This window comes from Monodelphis domestica, chromosome 3, assembly GCF_027887165.1.
Source record: "Monodelphis domestica isolate mMonDom1 chromosome 3, mMonDom1.pri, whole genome shotgun sequence".
NCBI lineage: Eukaryota > Metazoa > Chordata > Mammalia > Didelphimorphia > Didelphidae > Monodelphis > Monodelphis domestica.
This window is the reverse complement of record NC_077229.1, coordinates 152,858,772-152,873,322: the sequence shown is the minus strand read 5'-3', so window position 1 is coordinate 152,873,322 and position 14,551 is coordinate 152,858,772. Positions and strand designations below refer to the sequence as shown.

General features: G+C 31.8%; 1 protein-coding gene across 7 annotated transcripts in view; it reads right to left on the bottom strand.

Moving 5' to 3' along the window:
* The window catches only part of CSMD3 (CUB and Sushi multiple domains 3), a 1,668,414-nt gene that overhangs the window by 584,013 nt on the left and 1,069,850 nt on the right, over positions 1-14,551 (bottom strand). For all 7 annotated transcript variants that reach the window (XM_016431868.2, XM_056823169.1, XM_056823168.1 and 4 more), the window contains 2 exons: positions 10,966-11,104; positions 3,185-3,372 (listed from right to left, as the gene is read on the bottom strand). In XM_016431868.2, the coding sequence (XP_016287354.2) occupies positions 3,185-3,372; positions 10,966-11,104 (327 nt within the window). The remainder of the gene's footprint in view (positions 1-3,184; positions 3,373-10,965; positions 11,105-14,551) is intronic.

The following is a 14,551-nucleotide window of genomic DNA, read 5'->3' as shown; positions in this document are numbered from 1 at the left end:
TAGATATATAAAACATGCAAATTCATGGAAGCAAAGGGGAAAAAAAAACCCTTTATTTTCATTAAGAATCTACTGAAAAAGTGGAGTCAGGTAGGTAGTTCAGTGGATTGAAAGCCAGGCTAGAAATGGGAGATTCTGGGTTCAAATCTGACCTCAGACACCTCTAAGTTGTGTGACCCTGGACAAGTCACTTAATCCTCATTGCCTAGCTCTTACTACTCTTCTGTTGGAATCACATTCTAAGACAGAAGGTAAAGGTTTGAAGGGGAAAAAAAAGAATCTATTGAAAAAGCAAGAGGGAAATTTGAAAAATCTGAAATTTACTTAAGCACTCAAACTATGAATTTTAAATCATTTCAAGTAGGAAAATTTAACAAAAGAATTCTTTTTAAAAAAGATAAACAGAAAATAGAAAAATTTTACTTTCCCAGATAAGCAATACTTAATCATTTCAGAGAACAATGGTTAAAACTAAATTGCCAAACATTATAGATTGTATTTTCATTATATTCTGTGTACCTTGTGGGAAAAAAAGCTTCAATGATAGAATGCATATGCTTCATTACCTCAAGAATCCAAAATGAAATAAGTTAAATTATACTGGAAGTATGAATGCAAACATATCCCTATTAGGTAGTGAATACTGGAACCACCACAGTAGGGATAAATAAGACTTAATAATAGTAATAGCTAACATTTATACACCACTTACCATGTGCCTGGAACAGTGCAAAAATTGTTATATCTCACTCGATCCTCACAACAACTCTTGGAGGAAGGCTTTATTATGTTCCTCATTTTGTTGATGAGGAAACCAAGGCAAACAGGTTAAGTGACTTGACCAGGATCCCATGGCTAGTGAGTATCTGAGGCAGTTTTTTTAACCCAAATTTTCCTCTTTCTAGCCCCAGAGCTTCATCAGCTAGAGAAGCCCTGGGCCCAAGTTCAGGCTCTGCCATTTGCCAGCCATATGATTTTGAATAGGTCACCTAATCTCCTTGTTACCTAGATTCTTCATTTTTATAATATGGTTCATAATAATTTTGCCACCTTCTTTATAGGGCTATAGTAAGGAAAGTGCTTTGTTCAACTTAAAGGAACTATGTATTGAAAATAATAATCTTCAAATACACACACAGATGATAATATTGAAAGCACCTTGCATTATACAACATGATGGCACAACCACAGGCTAGGAAGTGGCTTCAGAGGTCCACTTGTTAAACATGTTATGGTCAGGATTCCTTTCCTATATGGGTTGAACTAGGAGGATGCTGGAGTCCCTTCCAGATTTCAAAACCTGAGTTTCAGGTAAATCAGTCTAGAACAACCACCTACAGATCTATTCTTGGTGAAAAAACATACTGTCAATCAAATTTAAATTGACTAGGGAATTTAATCAAATTTAATCATTTTAAGAAATATTTTAGAAAGATGACTTTTCTCAAGTAGTCACCACCCAGGGTACCATAACCTCAGTGCTCCTTGTGGCACTACTTGTGTTTTTGTGAATACTATATGTGTAATGTAAAGGATATTTAAAATATAAACCTGTATTACAAAATATTAAAGAACTCTACCATGAGTGCTCCCTTGAACCCACTAAGGTCAGCTAAGCCATCAGTTTAAGAAGCCAGAAAACTGGAATTATCTGACAACTGAGCTGAAATGACATGATATATTATACCTTTTCCCCCCCAACTATGTCAGTGGCATTTTAGAGAAAATATTTTTCTTCATTTTTTAAGAAATCCAGGATAGGCACTGAATTATGGGAACTGAATAAGATAAAATATTCAGACAGCTAGAGATCCTTGATGACAGCTATTTGTAAAGAGAGAGTCAAGGATGATTCCTTTTAGGGGATAGTACAATCTAGGTATCCAGAAGAATATTCTGAAAGCCAAAGGAAGAAGTTCTTGATAATAATTTGAGAAGGCTTTCTTCTTATACAGTGAGTTAGGAGTAAGATGAACTATTTAAATATGCTGACATATAAGGGTTAATTAAATAAACTGGGATGATTTTGCTTGGAAAAGAAAAGACTGAAGGAAATTTGACACTTTCTCTTCAGGGATTTGAAAGCCTGGGAAGGATAAAGCTTATACTTGGTCTTCTTAAACTTAGTAGGCAGAATGGAAAGCAAAAGATGAAAGTAGCAAAGTGTCAGGTGTAGGCTTTTTTTAGGGGAATATTCCTAATAATTAGTTTTATCCCAAAATGGAGTTGTCAACTTCAAGAAACAGTAAGATCTCTTGTATTTGAAGTGTTCAAACTAAGGCTAGTTGACCACATGATTGGCATGTTGTAGAGCAGATTTTTTTTATCATATGTTGTGCTACATAGATATCCTTCCCAGCACACTTGCTGGAAAATATGTTTGGTATAGGATAACGCCTATGTGTTTACAATTTATATTAAAATAGATAAATCATGATATCCCTCTGAAACATGCTGATATACACATCATATAGTATACATCTACCCACATCTAGTCATATATTCATACCTACTTAGATATAGGCAATGGTTTTAATGAAAAATATGAAGTTTCTTATTTGTGATCAACAAAAGCCTGTAACCTTTCAAGCTGAGTTTCTCTAATTTTATTTGAACTCTGTGGGTTTGCTAAGGTAGATTTTTTCTATGACAGGTTATTATTGTAGTTAGATACTTTTTAAAAAAGTCATTTTCTGTAATTTTTACAGAATATTAATGGTGCATATTTTAAGTAGAAATATAACTTTTTCATTTGAATGAAAGTAAAACATAAAAGGATGTTTCATAAGGATGACTGAACTTTAAAAAATAGTTCTAAAAAAGGCATTGTTCATAACTTTACTGCTTAGTCTGAAGTTACCTTCTAGCTCTCTATTATCTGATATTTTGAACTATACACAATACAAATATATGAAAACTTTTTTAATTGCATTTTGATACCATGTAATTTCTTGTTATTTTCTACTATTTATAATAAACATTAACTGGAGCCTGGAAGGAAATTTTCATATGTAGGAGAATTCAATAGAGAACAGCTTGTAAAACAACACCATTCTAACATTAAAGAATACACTGAAGTATTTGTGAATACAATTCCATTAAATCTATAATTATAGAATAGTAACACTGAATTCAAAGGGAAATGAATGGGTACAATGAAGTCAGCATTTTGGTCAGGACTTACTTTCATAATGAATCTTGAATCCATTATTAGAACGACTGTTGTCTGTTGTAAATAGAAGGTAGATGAAATTGCTGCTACTAAACAGGAACTGGGGAACCTGAGTACCATTGTAAGATCCAAGCAGAGGTGATAGAAGATTTGGTCCATCATGAACTTCCAAAACATCATAATTGAGTTCAGTCTGAAATCTAAGATACAAGAGACTTGCATATGAATTTACATTTAATGGAAAAATAACATATAAAATACTAACTTTAATTTTTTATCTTTCTAATCTAAAATTCTCATAATTATATCATATGTATTTTTACAAACATATAATTTATTTTGAAGTTCATGATAATAAAAATATTTTTCCTAAGCAATGTTATAACAATAAAAAATATAAAACCCTGTAGTTCTAAGTGTTTTCTATGGGTAATGTTTCTCTAGTAGAAGTCCTTTAATATGCCTAAAACCTATACTGTTATTTCTCATTCCTGTCTTCCCTTCTAAAATCTATTTCTCTATATTTTGTTTGTACCTATCTTTATATGTTGTCTCCTTCATTAAAATGTACGTCACTTTAGGGCAAGGACTCTGTCTTTATTTTCCTAGAGCTTCAAAGAATGTCTTGTATTCTGTAAACAATAAATAATTATTGACTACTGTTGTTAAATTATTATTAATTATTCTTTCCCTTTCCCTTCTGTCTTAGAATCAATACTCTATATTGGTTCCAAACCGGAAAAGTGGTAAGGGCTAGGTAACTGAGCTAATTAACTTACTCAGGGTCACACAGCTAGTCAGTGTTTGAGATCTGATTTGAACCCAGAACCTCCTATTTCAAGACCTGACTATCTACTAAGCCACCTAGCTGCCCCTCAATAATACATCCTTAAGTTCAAATGTACCTCCCAAATACCTCATTACTTTGTTGTAATAATTATTGATATTAAGTATTTTAAGTTTTATATATAATATGCCTTATATTATTAATATAAGATATTAAGAATTATAAACATCTTCAAGACAGTATAATGTAAAAAAAATTGTTCTCAAAGGGAAGCTATTTTCAAGGAATATAAACTATTACTTTTACATATTTTCAAATAACAAAAGTGAGCTAAGATAAGTATTTTACACTTAAAAATAAAAGAAACAAAATGATGTTGGGATTTTAGTCAAATTCTCGTCATTAGGAAGTAATTTTCAGTGTGGGATATGAATTCACAATCGAGCATATAATTTAAAACTATTTAAAATAATTAATTGTAATATTAGGCTTTATATGTGTGAAAACACTCTAACATAGGTCTATTTGGTTGCCCACTTTAAAATGACAGTTTCATAAATTTAATTTACTGCTATCTTTGCAGGCAAAATAACCAGCTTTTCCCTAAATGTAACATTAGATTATGGAAAATACTATAGGACCACAGGGACATCCACAGGAAGACATTTAATCCTTAAAATGAATGTGATGTTGGTTTCCATGAATTACGGATTTCTGTTATTTCAGATACTTGTTTACAGTATTCAAAATTAAGTTCCACCCTTAAACATCCTATCTCAAATAGCCAACCAGATAAAATCATACTAATTTCAAATGTATGTAAGAGGAGTCAGAGATTAATTTGGGCTGAAAAATTAAAGACTTTATATTGAATAGGATAGGGATCTTAATTATAAACGGAATGAAAAATTTGGTTTATTTGCTTTCTGAGAGTGTATCTTTATAAAGAAAATAATGAAAGTCTAGAACTAGGATCATGGATAATAACAAGGAAATTCAGGGAGGGTCACAAAAAAGCTGATTATAGATCATTGATAAAAAGTGACAGAGTAAGAGAAGGAAGAAGTACAGAATTGGCTTAGTCATTTTGGTTCTCATTCATACAGTACCACATAATACCATTTAGATACTTCTTAGTCAATGATATTGTGTAAAGATCATGGTATCACATTGTGTATTGTTTTCTGATAAAAAAAAAAACACTACCATTTGATGATAAAACTAGTTTTAAAACCATATTCTGTATTGTATTCTCAAATTTAGTAATCTATCTTTAAAAATTCTGGGAAAAGAAGGAACCCTAATTTGATAAGATAGGATATTCACATTGTCTACCATGGTACCTAAGTGGAAACAGTAAATTCTCCTGAGTGGCCAATGGTATACTCCTGGGGGAAAGAATAGTGGATTTTGATGCTGGAAAAAGATAGTGTATTTTTGGTATATTTTACATCTAGGTTCTGAAAAAAGAAGAACAAAAGAAGAAGAAGAAAAACAAGTTATGCAAAACAGAAGGTTGGACTTCAAGGGAAAATTGGATAAGAAAGAATATTACCTCCCCTTTGGCAGGTTTGAGAAGAATCAGAGAAATGAGATCCTCCTAACTCCAGACCTGAGAGTAATGGGCTCTGAAATACATCTTCTGGGAGCAAAAACCGAATAAAGAGTAATCTAACAATATAATGCTGAAGATCTGAAACAAAACTATGTTTTAAATGGGCTGTGTTAAGAACAATTAAGGAAAGAAACAAAGATGAGAAGGGTACTTTTAAATTTTGGTACAATGGCATTTTTACTTAACTTTTCTGTATACAAGAACAAAGACAAAATCTAGTCTTTGAAGCACGTTGCGCTTTTTGTCTTCCATTTCAAGTTCTATTTAGGTATGTAATAGAATGGAGTTGAGTTGGGGTGCTCAAAGACTAGAATAGTTGAATGAAAGCTTTTAATGTAGAAATATTATACCTAATTGGAAAACATACTGCAAATCCCTCTTAATTATAGTGCCTTTTCTATATTATTTCCTTTTTATCTTATATATTGGTGGTTTTACATAAATTTTGTATATTTTCTCCCTTTTAAGGTAGGGACTATCTTGTGCCTTTCTTAGCATCCCCAGTGCCTAACAGAGTGCTTAGCAAATACTAGGTGCTAAATAAATGCTTAATGATAGACTGACAAGTTTAAAGTAGGAACTCTGAAGTGGAAAAAATATATCTATAAAAGCTTAAGTGCTTAGCCAAAGGAATATAAAAGTATAGAAAGGCTCTTCACTACAAGGTGAGATAAAATAATGGGTCTGTTGCTTTGGTCAGGGCAACCCATAAAGACATTTTCCTTTGTCTTAATGGCAGAATATTTTCATAAGTTTATAAAGTGGAATTAAACTTGATATTTTCTCAAATATTCTCATGGCTTCCCTCTTGGGCTTTCATGTTCCAATATGGAATAAAGGAATAAATGGTGAGCATCAGATCCTGAATTTAAGCTTGACAGTAGAACTATGGAAAGGATAATTCTTCTGAGCCTCATTTTCTTTTAAAAATGGTCACAATTATATTTGCCTTAAATAATTCACAAGTGTGAAGTGGAAAAAAGTACATACCTAAAAGGGCATTATTACTGTTTTTCATATTTAAATTATTACTATACAATGACTAAAAATCTAAAAAATAGTTTTTGTTTCTTAAAAGTAAGTGAATTTCTCCAGTGCTGAGGCAATATGGAATTGATAGCTTTAAAACTGTGGCTTTACCATTTTTTCAAATTTAATTTAATAATGGTTATTTTGATATATAAAACCACATACCACAACATGCCATGTACCTAATTATCTTGTCAGGAATTCTCATAAATTTCCAAAAAAGTTAATATAAGATCTCAAGTGGCAAAGGACAAATGATGTTGTTTTTTTTTTGTTTTCTTTTAATAAATTTAATCATTAATTGAGTAAATTTAATTTAAATAAATTATTTTAATAAATGTATTATTTGATGCCAAATCCTGTCACAATGTGTCATGTGTGAAGTTATTAAGATATATGGGGTAGAATATCTGTGGCCTTTACCGGAATATTACAATAACTTCCTAGATTATCATGAGGAAAAGGTCATTATAAATAGAACTACTGAATGTAAGACCTTTTTTAAAGAATGAGGCTGTCACCTTCCAGAACCTACATTCTTCTTTTTCTTCCTCTCTGGTACCAGGTAGTATTATAAGAGAAGGATGATTCTTTATCAAAGTCTGCTCCTTCCCCTTCTGAGACTGGCCATCTTTCATAAACTACATTTAAAAAAAAAAACTATTTGGTAGAAGTTTCCCAAGACACTGTGCTTTTAGTAGCATTTCCTGGAAATACACATGCCTTGAATTAAATTAGCCTGAAGAGACCATCCCTGACCCCTTCTTTTGAGGGTCCCTTTTAATGGAAGTTATCAATCTATTCTTAAAGATGTAGCTCTGTTTTTAGAAATACTTGGATTAAATCATATTGAGTTAGGACAATAGGATAAAGGAGGATATCATACCGATGGCTGAACATTTGGATTGAACTTGGAAAGTCCAATTTGGAAATGTGAGTAGATATAGCAGGCACAGCCAGAGAGATCAATCATGATCCAGTCAATTATTAAGCATTAAAGAAGCTAATATGTGCCAATCACTGTGCTAAGAATTAAGTATGTAAAGAAAAGCAAAAGATAGACTGTGCCATCAAGGAGCTCCTAATTTCATGGGGGGAAAAAGTTGCAAACAACTATGTATAAACATTCTATATATAGGACAAATAGGAAAATAATTGACAAAGGGTAGACACTAAATTTAAAAAGACTGAGAGAATGAGAAAAGAAGAGAACTGAGGGCTGGCAAAACAAAAACAACAACAAAAACAGTTACTAAATGAGTAAACTGCCAGTTCCAGAGAGGAAGAATTATGATTTTAAATAGTGAGAAAGAAAGGGGAAAAGAAAAAAGTACAATGAGGGGTAAAGTTCCTTGATTATAGAAAGTGGTCCAAATGTACTTTAAAATGGTTAGAACAGATCATGAATATTGTATTAATTTCTGGGTACTATATTGTAAGAACAGTATTTTGAAATTGGAACAAGTCAAGATATAAGGGTGACCAAGAGGGAAAGAGCTCAAAATCAGGTCATATGATGAATAATTGATGGAATTAGAGATGTTCAGCATGGAGAAAAGAGGGATGGTTACTTTAAAGTTTTAGGAGAGATTTCCTATAGAAGGACAAATAAATTTGATATATTTTGCTTCTATGTATAGATGTAAGATGAATAGATAAAATTTTTATTTTAATAATAATTCTAAGGAAAATTATTAATTACAACTTGTGTTTATGAAGTGGTTTGGAATTTTCAAAATGCTTTCCTTAAAACAACCCTTTTGAATAAGTAGTATGGGTATTATTACAATTTTACAAGTGAAGAAACTGAGGTGGGCTCATAACCAAATGATCCAAGGCTAGAACAAAATTCCTTAACAAAAAGTTAGTCAAGGTTCAAGATTTAAGGAAGGGGAGAGGGCTCCTCTGAAATATCCTAGTAGTTTCATGTTAAGAATGTGCTATTTTAAGACTGGCAGCTTAATGATTCAGGAGACAAATGGGAGGGGAAAAGAGAGAAATAGCCTTTCTCTCAAAAACTGATACTATCATACCAAATTCATTCAAGAAGGTTAAAATAATTTTTGTAATGTGCTTACTATAGTGCCTGGCATATAGGTGTAATTGATGCTTATTCTCTCCCTTCATAGGTACTTATTCCTGCCTTTCCGAGTCCCTAATAGAAAGAGATCTACAAGAAAAACTCTAAGGATGAAGTATCAGTGGGACCCAAAGTAAGAGAGCCTGAAAATATACCCAAAATGAACTAAGAATTAAACAAGACATCTTCCTTGGATGCTAATAGAACTTAGTTTTAACTGAGCCATGTGCACAATTCTTCAGCTTAGTAACCAAGTCAGGATATGTAGAAATAATGCTAGGCATCTAGGGAAAGGCAAATTTTAAGAAGTGTCCTGATATAGGAGGAAAATGGTAGGTGGCTTAATTTAAATGAACTGCTGTTTCTGTGATTAGAGTGTGACTAAAGTAACTTTGGGTAAAGAAGGTTTCTCCTACATAACTTTAATGGTGACTACTTGCGTCTAGTAAAGTATTCAGATAAATTCACATTTTAAAACTTATCTCTGGTTCATGAATTATTCTTAGAAAAAATCATAATTGGTGATAAACAAATATTTATTTGAATGAATTGAATGAGACTATTAGTATTAAAATTGCTCCATTCCTAGAGATAATGCCTTAGTATTAAGATTAATATAAGATAGGAAACTTTCAAGAAAAAGAAGATACATATTAAATGTGTCCAGTAGTACAAAATAAGATTCACTTTCCTTATCCTGATTTGCTTTCCTTTATCACCTATGAAGTTGTTTAACTTCTAAGTACTTTCCTTAAAAATTACTTTCTATGTTGACATTAGCTCCTAAGTTACATTTATTTGTGACCACATTGAGCAGAAGTGAAAAACTAGCAAGGCATAAAGGAGCAAACCAGTATATTACACATATATGTTTATGTATACAACAATGCAAATTTGTATATGTTTTTATTTGTATAGACTCATATGTGTTTCTATATGTGTACATCTTATGTAAAACAATGCAAATTATTTTTGATTTTAATTTAATGCTTATAAACAGGATTTTAAGCTGAAATTAGAACTTTTTATCAAACAAACTAATTTCAAATATGGATTTTAATTAAGATTGATTGTACAGCACTGTATTCTGAATAACAATTACCTGATCTCTGCCCTATTATAAAAGGATCATATGTTGGGGACTAGAAGGGGCCTCAGAGGAAATCAAGTCAAAATCTTTCATTTTAGTAATAAGAAAATAGATTCAGACAGTTTTGGTAACATGCCACAACTCATAGCTTGTAAGTATCCAAGGGGAAATCAGAACCCAGGAGTTTCTGACTAAGTCCAGTGCCTTATCTACCATGTTAATAGTTTAACAAAACCAGAAATGTAAAAAGAAACACTCTGCCATTACATTTTGGATTTTTACATAAAATGTTATTCTGATAATAGAGAAATTGGTTTATGAGGTTTGGCTACTACTTTGTACAATGCAAAAATGTAAAAATGGACAAAAAATCAATTTTTGAAAATAATGTAAATGAATATGAAAAAATAGGCCATTTCAGTCCAATAATTATCATTTGCATAGTCTTTAGGCAAGAGGATTATAACCTTAATATTCAAAGTCAAAACAAAATATGAGGAAATTTCTTTTTGACTTATTTGTCTATATGGTAGAATTCTGGGTAATGTTTGATTTCTTAAAGATAGTCAAAATACTCTGTTAGTTTATATGAACCTCCCCATCATACCAGATGGTTGAACTGACTGGAGGATTAGGAAGACATCTGTCAAGTTGAAAACAAGACTGTTAAGGGATATGATTTAGAAAAACTTTCCTGACCTATGGAGGGTTGAACTCCTAGGCTATTTCTCATAATCACAAAATGAAATTTATCCATGCTTTTCTGAAGGGCAGATAAGTTCAGGTATCTAGGGAAGAATGTTATATATTCAAAACTAAAGCATAGTGTTGATTCGAGTGTGTTTACAACACCTTTGCCTCATGGCAATCACCAGAGCAGAATTCACGTGCCTTTCAAAATATGGGACAAGTAAACTCATTAAACTAAAGGTCACAGATGCATTTCTCAATCCTGTGCATTTATATAAAATAAAAAGGTCATGCGTGCATATCTCAGTTGTACTGATGCAACATTTAACCCAGCAATTAATTTAAGAAAATGCTAAAAACTTAAAGAAAGCTCAAGGAAAATTAAAGCTTCACAATTATATATTATAATCATATCATAACTTATACTTTGAAATTATTTAGAAAATATCCACTATTTTTATAGACATGACTTTAAAAAAAAGAAGAAAATATTTGTCAAGACCTTTCAAATGTAATTTTGATAGAGTGTCCAGGTTCAGCTTCAATCACCCACTCACAATTCAAGGAATCTTTGTAATACCCTGGCCATCCTGGGGAAAGGATCACTCCACTAGGAGAGGAAAAATGTCCACCACATGGAGCTGAAAATCAAATAATTGAGAAAAAGAAAAAGAAAACATTTTTAAGGGATGTTAGAGGAATGATCAATAAAATTATATACATGGATATTTGAAAGATGTTGAGTTAACCAATGTTAATAAATGCTTCTAAATATGTAGTTAATCATTTCTGATATTAAATTAACGTGTGTCCTACAAGTAGTATTCTACTATTTAGAATATCATTTGTACTCAATGGATCAAATAAGGTTCTCATTATGCTTAAGTCTCAAACTAACATCCTTTATCAATTCCTCTCCAAAGATCTCCAGTGCCACCATTTCCTCAGTCTGGAAGAATCATTAGATTTAGGTCTGAAAGGGATCTTAGAGATTATCTATGTTAATTCTCTCATTACAAATAAGGCCTGAGCAAGAGGTAATGCTACTTGACCACTGTCACACAGAGAGCATGGTGCAATAGAAAAGTATTAGAGTTGGAGTGAGAAACTTTATTTTCAAATATGGACTATGTTACTTATTGACTGTGTGGCATAGGATAAAAAAGAAATTCTAGCTCAATGTTTTTATTTTGGAAATTAAACAGATAGACTAAGATGATATATAAGGTTTTTTTCTAAACTTAAAGTCTATGGACTTACAAGTAGCAGAAATGGATTTCAAAACTAACTCCTCTGACTTGAAATTTGGTGGCTTTCTTTATCACACCAAATTTCAATTTAACAGACCCTTATTTTATACCTACAATTTGTTAAGATCCATGGCATTTGTTGGCACTTTACAAAATTTAGAAAAGATAGAGTCCTTTCCTACAGGAAAAAAACAACTGTAGGCTAAAAAGGGGATGTGAGGCATTTGAACACATAGCTGTAATGATATTTTATATTTCTATTTTACTTTGAATGGGAAAAAAATTATGATATGCCTCCTCTGTATTTTCTGAATTCAGTCACCAAGTTTTGATAATCTTTTCTTTGCTGTGTTTCTTAGATTCTTTCATTCCCGTTTCCAGAGTTACTACACTGGTCCTTATTAGCTGGGGAGCTTTGAGGAAGTCACTTAAACTTCTATATCATAGAACCAGCCTAACCTTTCTAACTTTTCTTGGTGTCTTAATTCACTTGTCATAATAATCCATTAATATGTTTTAAGCATGATTCCTATGATTCAGAACCTAAAGCCATTTTCTAATATTTATTGATTCTATTGCCTCATATCCAATTTAGACTTCAAAACATAGCAATTGAAAACCTCTACAAACTTATAGTTTCTCTTATGGAATCATAGTATTAAAGGTACATTTAGATTAGGAGTTCTTTAAAATTTTTGTGATATCTACCCATTTAGCCATCTGGTAAAGTCTATGAAGTACTTCCCATAATAATGCTTTTAAATATACAAAGATAAAACTCATAGGATTATAAAGGAAACCAATTTGCATTGGAGAGGAAAAAGACTTTTTTATTATTCAAATTCATGTACTTCCTGAAATCTATCCACAGAACCTTTGGATATCCAAAGACCCCAAGTTGAGAGCACCTGTGATAAAGTCATCTCATCTAATACATTTCCTCATTTTGCATGGGAGAAAGTGGAATCACAGAAAAGTTAAGTTAATGATTTATTCTATTAATTAGAGGCAGTCAGGATGAAAACAAAGGGCTTTTCATTCCCAGTCTTGTGTTCTTCCTACTATTCTATCATGTTTTAATTTAACATTTCATATGTCCATAATCAAGTCAAGTCAGTAAGCACTTTCTCAATGCCAAGTACTCTGCTGAGTTCTAGGGCTGTGAAGGCAAAATCAAAACTAAACAACAACCTTCAATTTAACAATTCTGCTCCATCACATCTGCTCATAGTCTATGCTGGCTGATTTTTTTTTCTTTTTTCTTTTACATTTCCAATTATATTATTTTCTGATTCCCAAATGGAATCCATTCCAGCAAGTGGATTTTGTGCATTTTTATGTACTGTATTAGTTTAACACTCTCCTCATCTTAAGAGCTTTCCCACCAGGATTAACTCCACACCAACATCAATAACCTTTATTCACAGTCCTTTCTACATTTACTAATTGAGTCTAGACTATTGTGACACTTTATAAATGTTCACAGGTTGTTTAGAAATCTATATGTTATATCAACAGTGAGACTGTAAAGTTCAAGAAGAGGTCTACTGTTACTTATTTCACACCATGTGGGCATTATAGGAAGTGTGATGAACTTGGAATCAGAAGATTTTCCTTAGACTTTGGATTCTAATCATTCCTGGCTACATGACCATGGGCGTACAAGGTCTTAACCTCTTTGGTCTTCAGTTACCTCACCTAAAACATGTGGATAATCACATCGATAGCACCTAACATATAGGTTTGTTGAAAGTGTTATATGAGATAATAGATATAAAATACTCTTCAAACTGTAACAGTTTTTGTAAAGGCTATTTATATTATTAGTTCAATCACCTTTTTGACAATTCTCTTTGCAGAGTAGAAAGAAAATAAACAATCACTAGTTATTTAGATAAACATATCTTAAGACATGTATTCTAACATCTTGCATTTCTATTTTTAGATAATACATTCTTTATCAAATAGTGCTTCATTTAGATAGAAATTTTTAAAAAGGATATTTCATAGGGTCATAAACTTAAACCTATAAAAGACTGCAAAAGCCATTTAGTTTTTATTTTATAGATTTGAAAGATGAGATCATACAGCTAGCAATCACCAAAGACAGAATTTGAAACCAGGTCCTTTTATTATAAAGCCTTTTCACTGACCTTTTCTGATTTAATTTCAATGGTCACAACCAACCTGATGTGTATATTGAAAAGAAATTACCATTAAAATTTTACAGACAAAAAAATAAAGGTCAGAAAATAGTTAGAGGCAAAGAGATTAAAATATTCCTGATTGGTCCAAAATAGCAGAACTAATGGGTGGAAATTTTAGAGAGGTAAACTTGAACCTAATACATGAAAATATTTTCCTAACAAACCAATCTATCTAAAAGCAAAAAGGATAGTTTCAGAAAGTGTTTGGCTCCCCCTCAGTGGAGATCTCCAAGCAACAGATAGGGGACCACTTATTAGGTATTTTGTAGCAGGGATTCTTATACAAATATAGCTTCTGAGCTCCTTTAGAAATCTGTGCCTCAGTTTTTACATCTGTAAAATGGTGGTCACTGCATAGTTATTGCCATGCCCAGAACTTAAAGGTACTCTAGATAGCTGATTTCTTATTTCACTGCTTGTTTTTTTTTTCCACAAAAATCATATGATAATCGATTTAGAGAGATAAGGGACCTCAGATTACTTATAAAATGAAGTTATTAAACTGGGAGGAACTGAACCACAATAAGTCCATGAATAAGTTCCAGAGATTCTATAAACTTGGATTGGAAAACCATATTTTTATTTTCACTAACCTCTGAAATTAAGTATATTTTTAAATTATGAATATAGA